Source organism: Rhinolophus hipposideros, assembly GCF_964194185.1.
Source record: "Rhinolophus hipposideros genome assembly, chromosome: 2".
NCBI lineage: Eukaryota > Metazoa > Chordata > Mammalia > Chiroptera > Rhinolophidae > Rhinolophus > Rhinolophus hipposideros.
The window spans coordinates 62,957,259-62,972,071 of NC_138048.1; the positions used below are offsets into that span (position 1 = coordinate 62,957,259).

Here is a 14,813-nt window from a genome sequence, read left to right on the forward strand (position 1 = left end):
TGTGCTTTGTATCTCCCAACACTTTGAGACACATTGGTTTTCTTTCTCTGAGATTTAGAAAAACTGGGAACTCCATGTCCTTTAGTATATGAGAGTTGTAATTTATATTGGTACTTCTGGTTTGGAGCTCCTTTTTGTCTTTTGGTAAATAGTAAAGTAAATCTCAGGTTTATTCTAATCGGCTCATTGAACTACATTCACAAATTTAGAATGTGCTTTTCTAAATCTTTGAACAAACTGTTCGCAATCTAACTTTTATGTCCTGAGAATTTCACAAAATTCAAATGGCTGTTTTAGTAGGTTACAAAGCAGAATGAAATGTCACATTTAACTTAGAATAGATGAGAACCAATGTATAAATACTGCAGTGTGACCGATTTCACCTTAGGTTACATAATATATTTGAAAAGAATAGCCACAGGACTTTGACACTAAAATCATGGGAATTGAGATGAACAGTAGAGAGAGAGGATTTAAATGGATTTTCTGTGTGTAAGGGAAAATTTTCTTGAGTGTATATGGAAAAAAACATTCTCTAGAACAGAAAGGTTTCATGTCCTTTTGTCATCTTCCTTGAAATATTGAAGTGTGAAATCTGTTCTTTGGCACTCTCTCTCAGAGTGAGAAAATTGTGGTCAAACTCCAGCTAATTTTTCTTCTTAAATCATAACTGAAACCCATAAATTGGATCTACATGCTAGTGAGATAAAAGAAATAGCATCTAATTATGTGGTTCTGGCATTTTTCATTACTCACTTTGGCACAGTAAAACTAAATTTGACTTTGGGTACTCAGAAATGAATACTAACATGTAATGCACTCAACCAAATTTTAATAATTTTGCTTAATTTGATTTATATTTCTATTTCACATTTTTATTGCTATTCTTACATGAACCTTTATTTGTAGCATTATGGTGCTATAGATATGTTATATAACTTTTTGTTTTCTTTTAATTATCTTACTGCTGTCTCTATCTAGAGTGCTTTGTTTATGAATATTAGGGGGAAAGTTTCTACATGACTTTTTTTAAAAAACATTTTACCTGTTACCTTTTGAAACTATTGAAATAGTATAGAACTGATTCTGATTTTATTAACCCTGTAGGGTTATTCATTTATTTTAAGGATCTTTGTTTGTTTATTTGTTTCAGATTGAAGATAAAATTTTCCAAGTCCTTGGTGATCTTTACAATGAAGGAGATTGCACTTACTTGAAATGTTCTATTAATGGAGTTGCTAGTAAAGCTAAGCTAATTATCCTGGAAAACACAATTTACCTCTTTTCCATGGTAATGTCTCTTCTATATAATAACACTTGGGATTTGGGAAAAAATTGCTTGACCAGAGGCATCCCATTGAAAGAGATTAGAAAGATCCCGCTTCCTTCAATCAGTACAATGACCTTTTCTCTGTTTCCCTCTCCACTCTGTTTCTTTGCCACATTTCTGCATTCTCTCATTCTTTGTTCACATGGGTTCTCATCGATAGACACATATCCATTTTCTTTTTTAATTCTGACATATGTGCTCATGCCCTTGCCAAAGAGTATCTCCCTGCTCAGTGGGCCCCGGTCTCTCAGGGATTTGATGCCTGAACACTTTCCCGAACCACCATCCTTCTGGTACTTGGAATCCTGGGATGTGGGAGAAGGTGACTGTTGGGAGAGGAGTTGGAACCAGATGTTCCTGTGGGGAAGGTGTGCAGTAGGAAGGTGGGTGGGGTTAGTGGTGTTCTTTTGGATGATTGCGGCAGGCTTTGAATGGATGTGGTTGAGAGTTTATTGGGAGACCTTAGCATTCTGCCCTGCCAGAAGAAAGAGAATGGATTATCAAATATACTGTTGCCTCTTACAGTCTTCTCACATTTCGGAACCGTCTTAAAGATTGCAGTCCTTTGTGATGAGATGCCTTAGTATTCCAGTAATTAAACTACTGTATATGGAGTCAAGGATGATGTCACTTTCCCAGGCACTCCTTTCCATAGTCAATATGCTATAGCAATGTGATTGAAGAGGCAGCATGAGTGGTGAAGAGCATCAGTTCTGGGATACAAAGCTGCTTTGGTTCAAATCCTGGTCCTACCACTGAGTAGCTATGTGACCTTGGACAAGTTAAACTCGCTGAGCTTCAAGTCTCCCCATCTATAAACAGGAATAATAACAGTACCTTACCTACCTTATAAGATTGTTGTGACAATTAATGATATTATTTATATACTATATAAAACTCTTAAGAATAGTTCTTGACTTAGACTAAGCACTTGATAGTGGGCTACTAAAAATGGCTTCCAGACGGTGGCTAAAGTTATATACATCAATTCCTTTAATCCTCTCTGAGGCATGTATACCATCAGTCCTTTACAATGGGAAACCAAAACTGAGAGGGATTTGGTAATTTGCTCAGGGTCACAAAGCTAGATTAAAACCCTGGTAGTAAAGGTGACTAACATTGAACAGATAACCTGAAAACAATCATAACCTCAGGTATATTAGTAAAACTATAGGGATAAGATCTTGATTTTATGTCTGGTTTGTTTTCTATTTATAGGAAGGAACTGTTCAGATTGACATTCCAGTCCCCAAATACTTGTCTTCAGTGACTTCAGAAGGAACTCAGGGAGGTCCCGTAGCTCCTATGGCTGGAACCATTGAGAAGGTAATCACGTGAATGTATGTAGAATAGTGTCTGGTAAATGTCTTTGTTGAACTTTGTCATATGTATTCTTTTTCCCTTTCTAAATCTTACTCATTGGAAAAGCATCCATTTGAAGAAATCAAGAAACTCTACGATAGATTCAAATTCTGTATTACAGTCTTCAATGAGAATGCCCATTTACCTAATTTATGATAAACACTGTTGTTTTTGAAAGTGGGAATTTCCATGAAAGTACAAATAATTTAAATTGTCTTTTCGTGATTAAAATAGAATATTCACCAAGCATCATCCAAAAGGGCTGTCTTTTTTTTAAATGTTAAATTTAACAGTGAACAATTTATCATGAAATAATGACTTTTCCCTAATGTACATAATTGTATCTGTGTATGAAAGGCTGGTATTGGTGAAGAACAAAATGATTTGGTGTTGAATGCAGTGTATATTCAGAGTAAGGTCCATACTGATATACCTTCAAATGGTGATAGATTAGTAGTCTCCTTTTATATACTTGAATATAGTAGAGTCCCCTCAAATGCATTTAAGTCATAAAAATTCAACTGCATATTCTTGGTAAATCCTAAAAGAAGAAAATAACTATTTAAATAGTTTGAGTGATTTCATCAACCGTTCCCCTCTGGAAATGTTTGCTACGTAGGGAGTGTGAGCTGGGAAATTTCTCTGCCTTTAGCGCATTCAGCCTCCATTCCCACAGGCCTCTCACAACGTGAGCGTCCTACACAGGGTGTGCAGAGATGTATATTTTCCCCCAAGCTGGCCCATAAACCCAGACCATTGATTTCATCTGACACTAAAGCATCACCCAGCACTGAGTGATTTCTGGGGCTTTCAAGGCTGTTTCTCATTTTTCACAATTTTGGTTCTACAGGTTGACTTTAGAACCTAACTCCTCTGTGTGACATGGATACATCACACTCCTTGATAACCGTGTTAACCAAGAAGACAGTGTGACCAAATGGGATATATGAGTTCATTTATACGTATGAAAAGGAAAACAGAGTTTTGGGGGGTTGCCAATCACTTTAATTCTTACACATAAAGATTATCTATACATTTACTACATGGGGCTACGAAGACTTGAAACACTATCCTAGACAACCTAAAAACTAGAGAACTGGGCAAGACCCTCTACCCTGCCTGTGGTGTAGACATTTAATTATAGTAGTCTTCCTATTGGTGCTTTGTTGTCTGTGCATTCATGAACATACAAAAAGGTCCCAAGATACATAAAACTTATTCCTCTGTCTCAAGGAAAACTAGATGACTTGGGGGGTAGGGAGGGGGAGCTAAGTCATGTCTCCCACTGATAACAGTGCCAGTGAGGCCAGACCGACCTGCAGGTCTCTGATTTGTGCCAACACACTTATCTTTGGCAGACGAGACAACCACATTGACTCTTACTTCTGCTGTGTACATTTACAGTAAGTGGTACCTCGGTTATCTAACATAATCCGTTCCAGAAGTCCGTTCGAATTCTGAAACATTCGAAAACCGAGGCACAGTTTCCCCACAGAAAGTAATGCAAAGTGGATTAATCCATTCCAGACCTTTAATATCAACCCCTGAAACTGCAAATTTAGCATGAATTTTACTAATGATACCAGAGATCCATAAAATTTATGGCATTCATAAACCGAAATGTTCGTCAATGGAGACGTTCGAAAACCGAGGTACTACTGTATATATCAGCTCTGGGCCACGAAGGACCTCTGTGTCTTCAAGTATTAACCTGTCACTCTGAATCTCTAGGTGTTTGTGAAAGCTGGAGACAAAGTAAAAGCTGGAGATTCTCTAATGGTTATGATCGCCATGAAAATGGAGGTAAGTGAAATCATGAGTTCAGCTGCCAAGTAAACTTTGGGACCTATCAGACCTAACTGCTCTTTTGCCTTATTTGGTACTTTTTAAATATTAAGAGCCATGCATTGATGAAGCATTAACTGCAGGAAACAAAACTAAACCATCCTTCTCGCTTAAATTTTGTGAAATCGCACCTGTCATTTGATTCCGAACTTAATGAAATTATCAAAAGCTTAGATTCAGGCAGTAACCCAACTGAATGTTAACTATGGGTATTTTCTAAGGCCAAACCTAGGGTGGCAACCATCAGTAACAAAGTGAAAACCTCAGTCATATTAAATTTGCTATTTGGGTTTTTAGGTGGTTGGGAATTATAGGCCAGTAGTTCTCAACCCTGACCACATATTACGGTCACCTGGGAGCTTTTAAAAAACTACTTGCCAGCGGCTCCGCCCCCTAGTAGTCTCATGCCCTATGTCACCTCCGTGCTCAGTCTGTCCTCTGGCTGCTGTGACAAGGACATTCAGCAGACTCAGCGCCTTGGCGCAGCCAGCCTGTTCCCTTGTCTGCGTCCCTGTGACCGCCGCAGTGATGATGGCCTCGGGAGTGCAAGTCGCTGATGAAATATGTCGTATCTTTTGTGACGTGAAAGTTCAGAAGTGTTCCACACCAGAAGAAATCAAGAATAAAAAGAAAGCTGTCATTTTTTGTGTCAGTGCAGACAAAAGTGCATTCTTGTAGAAGAAGGCAAAGGGATCTTGGTTGGAGTTGTTAGTGTGACCATAATGGAGCCTTTGAAGAGTTTTGCAGGAATGCTTCCTGAGAAAGATTGTCACTGTGCCTTGTATGATACAAGCTTTGAGACGAAGGAATCCAGAAAAGAGGAGTTGGTGTTTGTGTGTGGGGGGAGGGGGGGAGAGCACCAGAGCTAACACCTCTGAAAAGTAAAATGATCTATGCAAGCTCCAAGAATGCAATTAAAAAAGAAATTCCAAGGCATAAAACACGAATGTCAAGCAAATGGGCCAGAAGACCTCAAAGGCTTGTATTGCTAATAAGCTGAATGGATCACAACAGCCTTTGAAGGATACCCTGTGTAGCTCGTCATTCAGTGCCACAAACTGAAAGCTTCCATGTTTAATGTTATTCTCTTGCTGTATAAGGAAAGCAAATATGTTTAGGCCAGGGTCTCATGGAGGGAGAGCTGTCTTGTCATCTGTTACAGTAAACTAAATATTCTACAAACACAGGCAAAAAAAAAACAAAAAAGAACTACTTCCCCGGATCAGTTGAATTGGGATCTCGCAGAGTAGATCCCAAGGGTCAGTTGTTTTTAAAAGCATCCCAAGTGAGATTCTCCTGTGAAACTTGGGAGCTTCCCACTTAGTGACCTTGAATGGGTTTACAGGTGTGTCGACCCTAAGCACACCATGTTGTTTTCTCTGTGTACTGTGACATGAAAAGAGTGGGGAAGCACTGACAGACAACAAACTATCCAAACAATTGACTTCATTTTTCACTTTCCGTCTGACTTTCTTGACTTGGTACACGCTTGGTCTTCATTAGTATTGCAACCATTGTTTGTCGTGTCTTGTGTCTCTGCAGCATACCATAAAGGCTCCAAAGGATGGCACGATCAAGAAAGTGTTCTACAAAGAAGGTTCTCAGGCCAACAGACATGCTCCTTTAGTCGAGTTTGAGAAAGAAGAATCTGACAAAAGTGAAGTAGAATGAACTGCATCAAATAGCCAATAAAGCAATCTTCAGTATAGTATCTCTGCACCAGAAAGAGAAAGTGCCTTCCTGCTTTTCTTGGAGTCTGATAAACAGCAGTTTTACTAAACGATTGTATGATTATGTTAAAACCCTTTCATATTTAAGAATCATGCACTTGGGTCATAAATACAATAAATTGTCTCTATTTCATACTAATAAAATTGAATTATACTTTTTTTATTGGAAGTAATGTGACTTATTTCTGCCTCAGATTTTATACAGTGTGGTATCTTTTAGGAAGTTGGGCAGCAACTTTATCAGAAGAGAATGAATGGAAGAGAAAGGTCGTTTAACTAAATGAATCATTTTCCAGTTACAATCATGATGAAAATGGACAGCAACATATTTCAGAGACAGATGACAGAGCTAAACTCAGTCAAGATTTTGTTTTCACTAGAGTATTAGGGAGCTTACAACATGGGTGTTATTTCTTGTGTTTGTGATTGGAAAGTTTCTGTCTACAGTGCCTCTGCTTTTATTGTACTTCTTAAGATTGTACAAATATATTTTTATATATTTATATTCATATATTTATATATATATGGTCATGCATCACTTATCCACAGGGGTACATTCTGAGAAGCACATCGTTAGGTGATTTCATTGTGCGAGCATCATGGACTACACTTACACAATCCTAGATGGTACAGCCTACTGCGCGTGTCGGCTGTATGGTGTGGACTGTTGCTCCTGGCTACAAGCCTCTACAGCATGTGACTACAAAACAGCATGAGAGTAAATCAAACACGTAAAAATGCTGCAATCAAGAGATACAATAAATACAAGATGAATGAAGCTGCTGTAGCATAATATGACGTACTGCTTTCTAGCAAACTTTTTTATGAGTAGAAAGAGTAACTCTAACAATTAAAAGTACAATATAGTTAATATATAAACCAGTAACATACCATGTTTCCCCAAAAATAAGACTTAACTGGACAGTTAGCTCTAACGCATCTTTTGGAACAAAACTTAATATAATGACCCAGTATTATATATTATATTATTATATTATATTACATATTATATTATTATGTAAGATCTGGTCTTATAGTAAAATAAGACTGGTTCTTATGTTAATTTTTGCTCCAAAAGATGCATTAGAGCTGATTGTCTGGCTAGGTCTCATTTTCAGGGAAACACGGTAGTCGTTTATTATCATCACGTATTATGTACTGTATATAATTGTATGTGCTATATTTTCATGTGACTGGCAGTGTAGTAGGTTTGTTTACACCAGCATTGCCACAGACACATATCGTGTTTCCCCGAAAATAAGACCTAGCTGGACAATCAGCTGTAATGCATCTTTTGGAGCAAAAATTAATATAAGATCTGGTCTTATTTTATTGTAATATAAGACCGGGTATAATATAATATATAATATAATATAATATAATATAATATAATATAATATAATATAATATAATATACCAGATCTTATATTAATTTTTGCTCCAAAAGACGCATTAGAGCTGATTGTCCGGCTAGGTCTTATTTTCGGGGAAACACAGTAGGTTGTGCGTTGACATTGTGACAGCTAGGCGATAGGAATTCTTCAGCTCTGTTATCTTATGGGACCACTATCATGTATGTAGTCCATGACTGACTGAAATGTTCTGCTGTATGTGACTATATATATGTATATATACACACATACACAAACTTACAAATTTATGTATATATAATCATGTACTGTATGCTAGAATGTATTATTTGGATAAATTTGAAAAAATAATTTTACAGAAAGTAAATGTAGAAAGCCTCACTGTGCTGTATACTTTTTTCATGGTTTCATTAAGGAAAACAAAACACTCAATTATATTTCTTCATTTTTGTTTATATTCTGTTTGTCACAATTAGGAACAGATATTCAGCCCTCTGCATTTTCATGTATCCACTAACGTATTAAATATTTGTTGAATGAATTATTGCTGCATACATAGATTGTTATATGTTTTGGGGAATACCAGGAAATATAAAAGATGGTCTCTGTACTTTAAGATGCCTATGATTTAATTGGGAAAATAAGACATAATCATGTCAAAAGTTGCATGGGAAATATGAAGTCCAAAATCAATTAATCTATCTCCTGGTTGCCAAGGAAGCAACTCCATTGTCAAGAGAGTAGTGAGAAAGTTACCAAATACTAAAATTGGAAATGCTGAGTTCTCAAATAAATCTGATTACACAGCTTAGAATGTTCATTTTTCCAATAAGGCAACATGAAACTCAATATCCTAAGATGTGTGTAAAGGTGAAGAGTGGTGTCATGTGACTGGTGCAGAAAACAGGTATTTTTGGAGCTGGGGTGTGAAAATTCTGTGGGCAGGTAAAATCAAGACAGGTTTCATAAAGGAAGGAGAACCCAGGGGCAGTAATGGAGAGTGAGAGTCGTAGCCTAGAAATGAGGGAGCAGGGCTACATTGTTGAAAATGAGCAAAGTGGGTTCTATATTCGGGAGTAGACTTGTCCAACTGGATGGGAGTGCTTGGGGCGGAGGCCACACTCTAAGAAAAAGATGTGAAATTTAGGTTGGGGCCAGATGGAATAGCAGGTTTGGATTTTATCTTGCCAAGTACTGGTTACACTGAATTATTTTTTAGCAGGGAAAGTTTATCTGGCAACTCGAGCCCCTTTAAGAAACTTGAACATTATTTCACAAGGTTGAGCATTTGCATACCCTATGACCTAACAACATCCCACTTTTAGAAATGCACAAATGCCCCTGTGCACCAAGAAGGTTCATAGCCACATTACCCATAATAGCAAAGCACTGGAAACAATCTGACTTGGTTGGCAGGAGAAGGGGTAAGTAAAAACTGGTGTGGCACACGCTGGAATACTATGTAACAACAACAAAAGCTTTAAGAACATCAACATGGATGAATCTTAGAATCAATATACTGAGTGAAATAGCATGTTTCGGGAGATACACAGTACGGTACTACCTTTACAGACTTCCACAATCAACAAAATCAACAACATAGTGTTATATATGTGTCTTCAGTTATGTGCTGCATAATGAAGTTTTGGTCCAGGACGGACCACATCTACGACAGTGGTCCCATAAGATTATAATGAAGCCGAAAAAATTCCTATCAGCTGGTGTCATACCCATCGTAATATCATAGCACAAAGGTTGCAAAAATCAACAAAGCTGTGGTGTGGGTGAGAATGACAGTGAGGAGCGCCTAGAGGGAGTTCCTGAGGAACTGACTTGTGAGGAGGTTTGGAACTGGAACCAGAAGGCACTGATGAAGAGGTAAGAGAAAGGGAAAGTGCAGGAGAAGGAAAAGAAGACCCAAGGAAACTCACACTGAATGGGGTTAGCAGAAGCTTTTGCAGACATCAAGCTCCTTAAAAAGTTTGAGAACATGGACCTCAACACTACAAGGTTTTCATTAATAGAGAGGAATGTTTATGGTGTATTATCTGCTTACAAGCGAATCTGTGATGAAAAACAAGAAACAAACCAAGCAAACCACCATGAATATGTTTCTGAAAAGAGTGACACCTCTTCAGAGAGCCTCAGGCAGGCCCTTCAGGAGCTACTCCAGAAGAAGGTCAGTGTTACCATAGGAGATGACAGCTCCATGCATGTTATTGTCACTGAAGACCTTCCAGTGGGACAAGACGAGGAGGAGGAGACCATGACCCTGTGTAGGCTGAGGCTAAGTTGTGTGTGTCTTAGTTTTTAAAAAAGTTTAAAAAGTGGAAAAAAAGAAAAAGAAAAAAAGGCTTATAGAATGAGGATATAAAGAAAAAATATTTTTGTGTAGTTGTACGATGTGTTTGTTTTAAGCTAAGTTATTACAAGAGACAAAAGTTTTTTAAACTTAAAAAAAGTTTATAAAGTAAAAAACTTACAGTAAGCTAAGGTAATTTATTATTGGAGGAAGAACAAATTTTTAAAATAAATTCAGTGTAGCCTAAGCGCACAGTGTTTATAAAGCCACAGCAGTGTACAGTCATGTCCTGGGCCTTCACATTCGCTCCCCACTCACTGACTCACCCAGAGCAGCTTCCGGTCCTGCCAGCTCCATTCATGGTAAGTGTACCATTTTTTGTCTTTTATACTATATTTTTATTGTACCTTTTCTATGTTTAGATGCACAAATACTATTACGTTACAATTGCCTACAGTATTCCGTACAGTAACATGCTGTACAGGCTTGTGGCCTGGGAGCAACAGGCTGTACCACACGGCCTAGGTGTGCAGTGGGCTGTACCACCTAGGTGTGTGTCAGTGCCCTCTATGATGTTTGTGCATGACAAAACCGCCTAATGACGCATTTCTCAGAATGCTTCCCCGTTGTTAAGCGATGCATGACTGTAGAATAAAAAAAATCGAAGTTACAGACAGTGATTAGCTGGAGGTGTGAGGCATATGGTTGAGATAGGTGTGGTACATACTGACAAGCTACTATGAATGTTCCAGTTGTAGAGCTGCATGGTTGGTTGGTTATACTTATTATGCAGTTGTGTTTTATAACTGGCATGTTACCTTTACACTTTTTGTACTTTTAAGTTATATTTTTAAAAATTTCATCTGGAAGCAATATGCAAGTTGGATGGAGGAAGAAAAGACTAGAGGCTGGAACCTAGTTAGGAAGAAGTTTGCGGTAGTAAAGGACTCGGTCATCCAAACTAGTGCTTTTTAAATTTTATTTTCAGCAACAGAGTCCTTTCACCTGTCCAAACATCATTTCCAAGAGGGAAAAGCAAAGGTGCCCTGGTAAAAATTTGGGGTTGCTGATTGCCCTCGCTCATAGCCTTCAGTGGAACAGGTAGGGTTTCTTTCAGTGTTAAGTGACCGTTGATCACAGGTGACAATGTGTGCAGTAGGAATTTGAAGCCCGCTCGCCCATTTACCCACATCCTCGTGGAGTTCTTTAAGGTCATCGCCATTTGTGGTGCTGGGTGAGCAGAGTTCCTGTGCACATACTGCATCTGTTTCTCCTAAAAGAGAGCATTTGCTGTATACCATGTGGCCTCTGGAAACAAAGATGATAAGAAATAGTGTTTGCCCGCCCCTCCACCCCCACCCTAATTAATGGGAAACAGGATCCAGCCACATAAAAAAAGGTAGTATAATTGATTGATAGTAAGTAATATACGTGTGCACCGGGTGCCATGGTGGGCCAGGTGAATAGAGTAATAAATTCTACGTTGGGTCAGGAAGCTAATGGAGTGGCAGTGACATCTGAACTGGGCACTGTGGGATAGCCATTTGCCAGATGGAGAAAGAAGGTAAGACAAGGCCATTACAGGGAGAGGAACTGGTAAGGGCTAATAATAGCAGGAAGGCATGAAGTGCACGCTGTGTTGGGGCACAGAGAATGCCAGCCTGAGCTGGACCACGGAGGGCGTGGCAGAGTGGGCCTGGGAAGTGGCCGCCCAGCAGGGAAAGATTTCATTCTAAAGGCAATTGGGAGCCCAGAGATTTTCAAATGGATGAGTGTTTTGAAGTTATTTCTGTTTACAGCCTGGAGTACAGATCGGAAAGTGGAGTGTGGCTGGAGACGGTGAATCCAAAAGAGGCATCAAATATGGAAGCCTGGCTGGTCGGTCTGGTAGGGAAGAGAGACCTCGGTACACATCTTCTAGACTTCCGTGTAGCTCTTCTTTGGGATAAGATCCATTCGTAGGCATGAATCAAAACCTGAGTCATATATTGGAAGAGAGCAGTCTGGAACCTTATCTTGAACAACAGCATTCTTGGGACAATGTGTTCAGGTCTATAATAACCTAGAAAACAACAAATTTAAGAGCTCTGGTGGTTGCTTTTTAATCTTTGGTGAAGCCACATAGCATTGCTCTGCAACTTACAGTAGTGTGTTGGGCAAGCCATTTAATCTCACTGCACTTAACTTGGAGAATGGGGGTAGCAGCACTACCTCATTGGATTGCTTTGGAGATTAAATGAGAAAATGGAGAGGCTGCCTTTAGCCCTGTGTCTGGAACATCATTTATATTCAACTGGTCATTATTAATTTCTAACTCCAGTTGCTGCTTGAGAACAATTAAGAAACTGCTCTAAATTTACCCATTAGTTACTATTGTCAGCAAAACTCCCAGGTCCCACAGGGGTTAAAAACCCTGCCTGGACAGGCATCCTCCCTCCCCCAGCTCTAGCCTGCTCCAGTGTCACCCAGGCACCTGTCAACTATAGGCAGATTGTGGTGCTCAGGGTTGCGGGGGAGCCGCCATCATGCCCTCCCTCTGGGACAGTCAGCTTCCAGGCTAGCGTGTCCTAGAGAGGGTGTATGAATGGGACAACAGCACACTCAGAAGCAGCTTGCCTCTTGCAGAAAGGCTAGGCCTGCACTTGCTCCATCTGCCGCATCGTTTGTCAGGCATGTGTGTGTTGGGGGAAGCTTTTGTGTCTGGCTTCAGCCTCAGGTTGGGTGGGCATTGCCACCTCTGCTGGGCCCAGAGTAGGGAGGCCTCTTACTTAGCTGAACTCACTCTCTTTTTTTCCCCCCTCCACAATTGGCTTCTCTTATCACTCTTGCACTCTTACTGTTCTTAACCCTTACTGTTCTTAACCCTTAAGTTGTTCTCTTAGGAATATTAGAAGTTGAAATGTGCATCTATGTTCTGCCTACCTATGGCACTTCTGCTCTTATCGTTAAAATATTTACAGTGTTAGTAGTAATACTTTGTACTTCTGTTGCACCTTTCAACAGAGGATCTCAAAAAGCACTCCTAGATATTCACACCAACCTTCAGAATATCCAGAAAGAGGAAAATGTGATTTGACCTGTGGGGTGAGAGGCGAGGAGACGGATGTACCCAAATGCTTTGTTACACTCCCAGAGCCAGAGTGAGGAGCCTTGGGCCATTAGCTTCCTCCTGCTGATGACATACTGCTCCCCGAGAGCTGGCCCCAGGTTGCTGCAGCCTTGGGGTTAGTAGTTCTTCCCCACCAGACTCTGAGTTTAGGGTGTCCCAGGAGGCCCTGCCCACAGCTCTCAAAGTTGCATGCAGGCTGGCTGGGCGCAGTCTTGCGTATCTGCCCCCACCCTCTGTGAATAACCCTGGGGACACCATTCCTTCTGGACCAGGGGGTGCCCTAGGCTGTTAGCAGGTCACAGCCCTGATACCAGTGATTACTGTGTCACCCTGACATTTGTCTCGCATCTGCGAATGCCAGGAATCAGAAGGCCTTGGCTCAGTCTCCTGAAGTGAGTTGCCAAGTCCAGGGAGTGCCGTCCCCTTAAACCTTCAAGCCACAGCCCTGACATAACTCCCTCGCTCCTAAGCTCCTAAGACGGCTAACATCATTCTCCACTCATAGCAACCTTTGATTAGATTAGAAAGAATTCTTCTCATTCCAAATCCACCACCCCACCCCACCAAAATAGCCACTACCAACAACAACAAAAAGATACCTTGGGACTTCTCTGCCCAATTATTCTTATTCCTTTATCATTACCACCTATATCATGAAAGCATTGTGCTTTCTTCCACTGCTGATAGCAGGCTTCGTGTTCATTGTAATTCAAACTGGCATCCCACCTAAGTTTGTTCCCCGATTGCCCATCTGGCCCCACTTGGAGCTTCCATTTTTGGTGTGCCAGGCTAAGCAGGCTGCCTCACCCATGATGGGCAGCATTTGCCCTCACCTTTCCCTCCTCCTTTCATAGGCCTGACATATTACACACCTGAACCATTTCACATTAATACAAGACATCAAATTATTATTGAACATCTATTATATGGTCATGTAAATATTATTAGTGTCTTCTCAAAGAAATATTAATTTAATTTTTGAAAAGGTAATATATTCCCATGGTCCAAAATCTGAAAACATGTATTAAAAGGTATACAATGAAAATCTCCCTTCCAAATCTGCCAGCAGTTAACCATTGTTATTTTTTTTGTTGTGTATCCTTCCAGTGTTTCCTTATGTATTCAAAATCAAGTACAACTGTATAGTCTAATTTCCTCCCTTCTACAGTAAAAGTCAAGCTCTGCACTTTGCTTTTTCTTTTTAATAATGTGTCTTAGAGATCTTTCCATAACAATATATAATTTCCTCATTCTGTTTCACAGCTGTATGATATTCCCTTTGTTCCACTAAATGGATATAATTTATTCAACCAGACCTATACTGGTGGACATTTAGATTGCTTTCAAAATTTTGCTATTATCAAAAAATGCTTGAGGGAGTAACTTTAAAATATCTCATTTTGCATATATGCAATTATATCTGTTTGGATAAATTGCTAGAAGTGAATGGCTGGGTCGAAGACTAATAATGAATTATTGAAAAATTAAGGTAAAATTACCTATATTGGAAGGTATTGTTCATGTGCCCACAGTAACACATTTATAAAGCAGTTTATGATGTACTGACATGTTATCACCAATTTATTTATGTACTATGGGAGATATCACCAGTATTACCCTCATACAAACTTGAAGAAATTGAGATTATGAGAGTAACTTGCACACAATCATACTTTTCATAGTTATTGGGATCAAAACTGAAACCAGGACTTTTTATTTCAAAATTCTCTGCTTTCTAACTATATAATGCTGTCTCTTAAAGTAG

At 39.4% G+C, this 14,813-nt stretch overlaps 1 protein-coding gene and 1 pseudogene across 3 annotated transcripts in view; both read left to right on the forward strand.

The window, feature by feature from the left end:
• MCCC1 (methylcrotonyl-CoA carboxylase subunit 1) overlaps positions 1-6,426 on the forward strand; it is a 58,912-nt gene extending 52,486 nt beyond the window's left edge. For both annotated transcript variants that reach the window (XM_081076292.1, XM_081076293.1), the window contains exons 16-19: positions 1,154-1,291; positions 2,549-2,656; positions 4,424-4,495; positions 6,080-6,426. In XM_081076292.1, the coding sequence (XP_080932418.1) occupies positions 1,154-1,291; positions 2,549-2,656; positions 4,424-4,495; positions 6,080-6,208 (447 nt within the window). In that variant the 3' untranslated portion in view covers positions 6,209-6,426. The remainder of the gene's footprint in view (positions 1-1,153; positions 1,292-2,548; positions 2,657-4,423; positions 4,496-6,079) is intronic.
• On the forward strand, positions 5,069-5,654 carry LOC308508897 (destrin-like; annotated as a pseudogene). Its single transcript has one exon. The product of its transcript is annotated as a destrin-like (transcript).
• Positions 6,427-14,813: the final 8,387 nt, after the last annotated feature.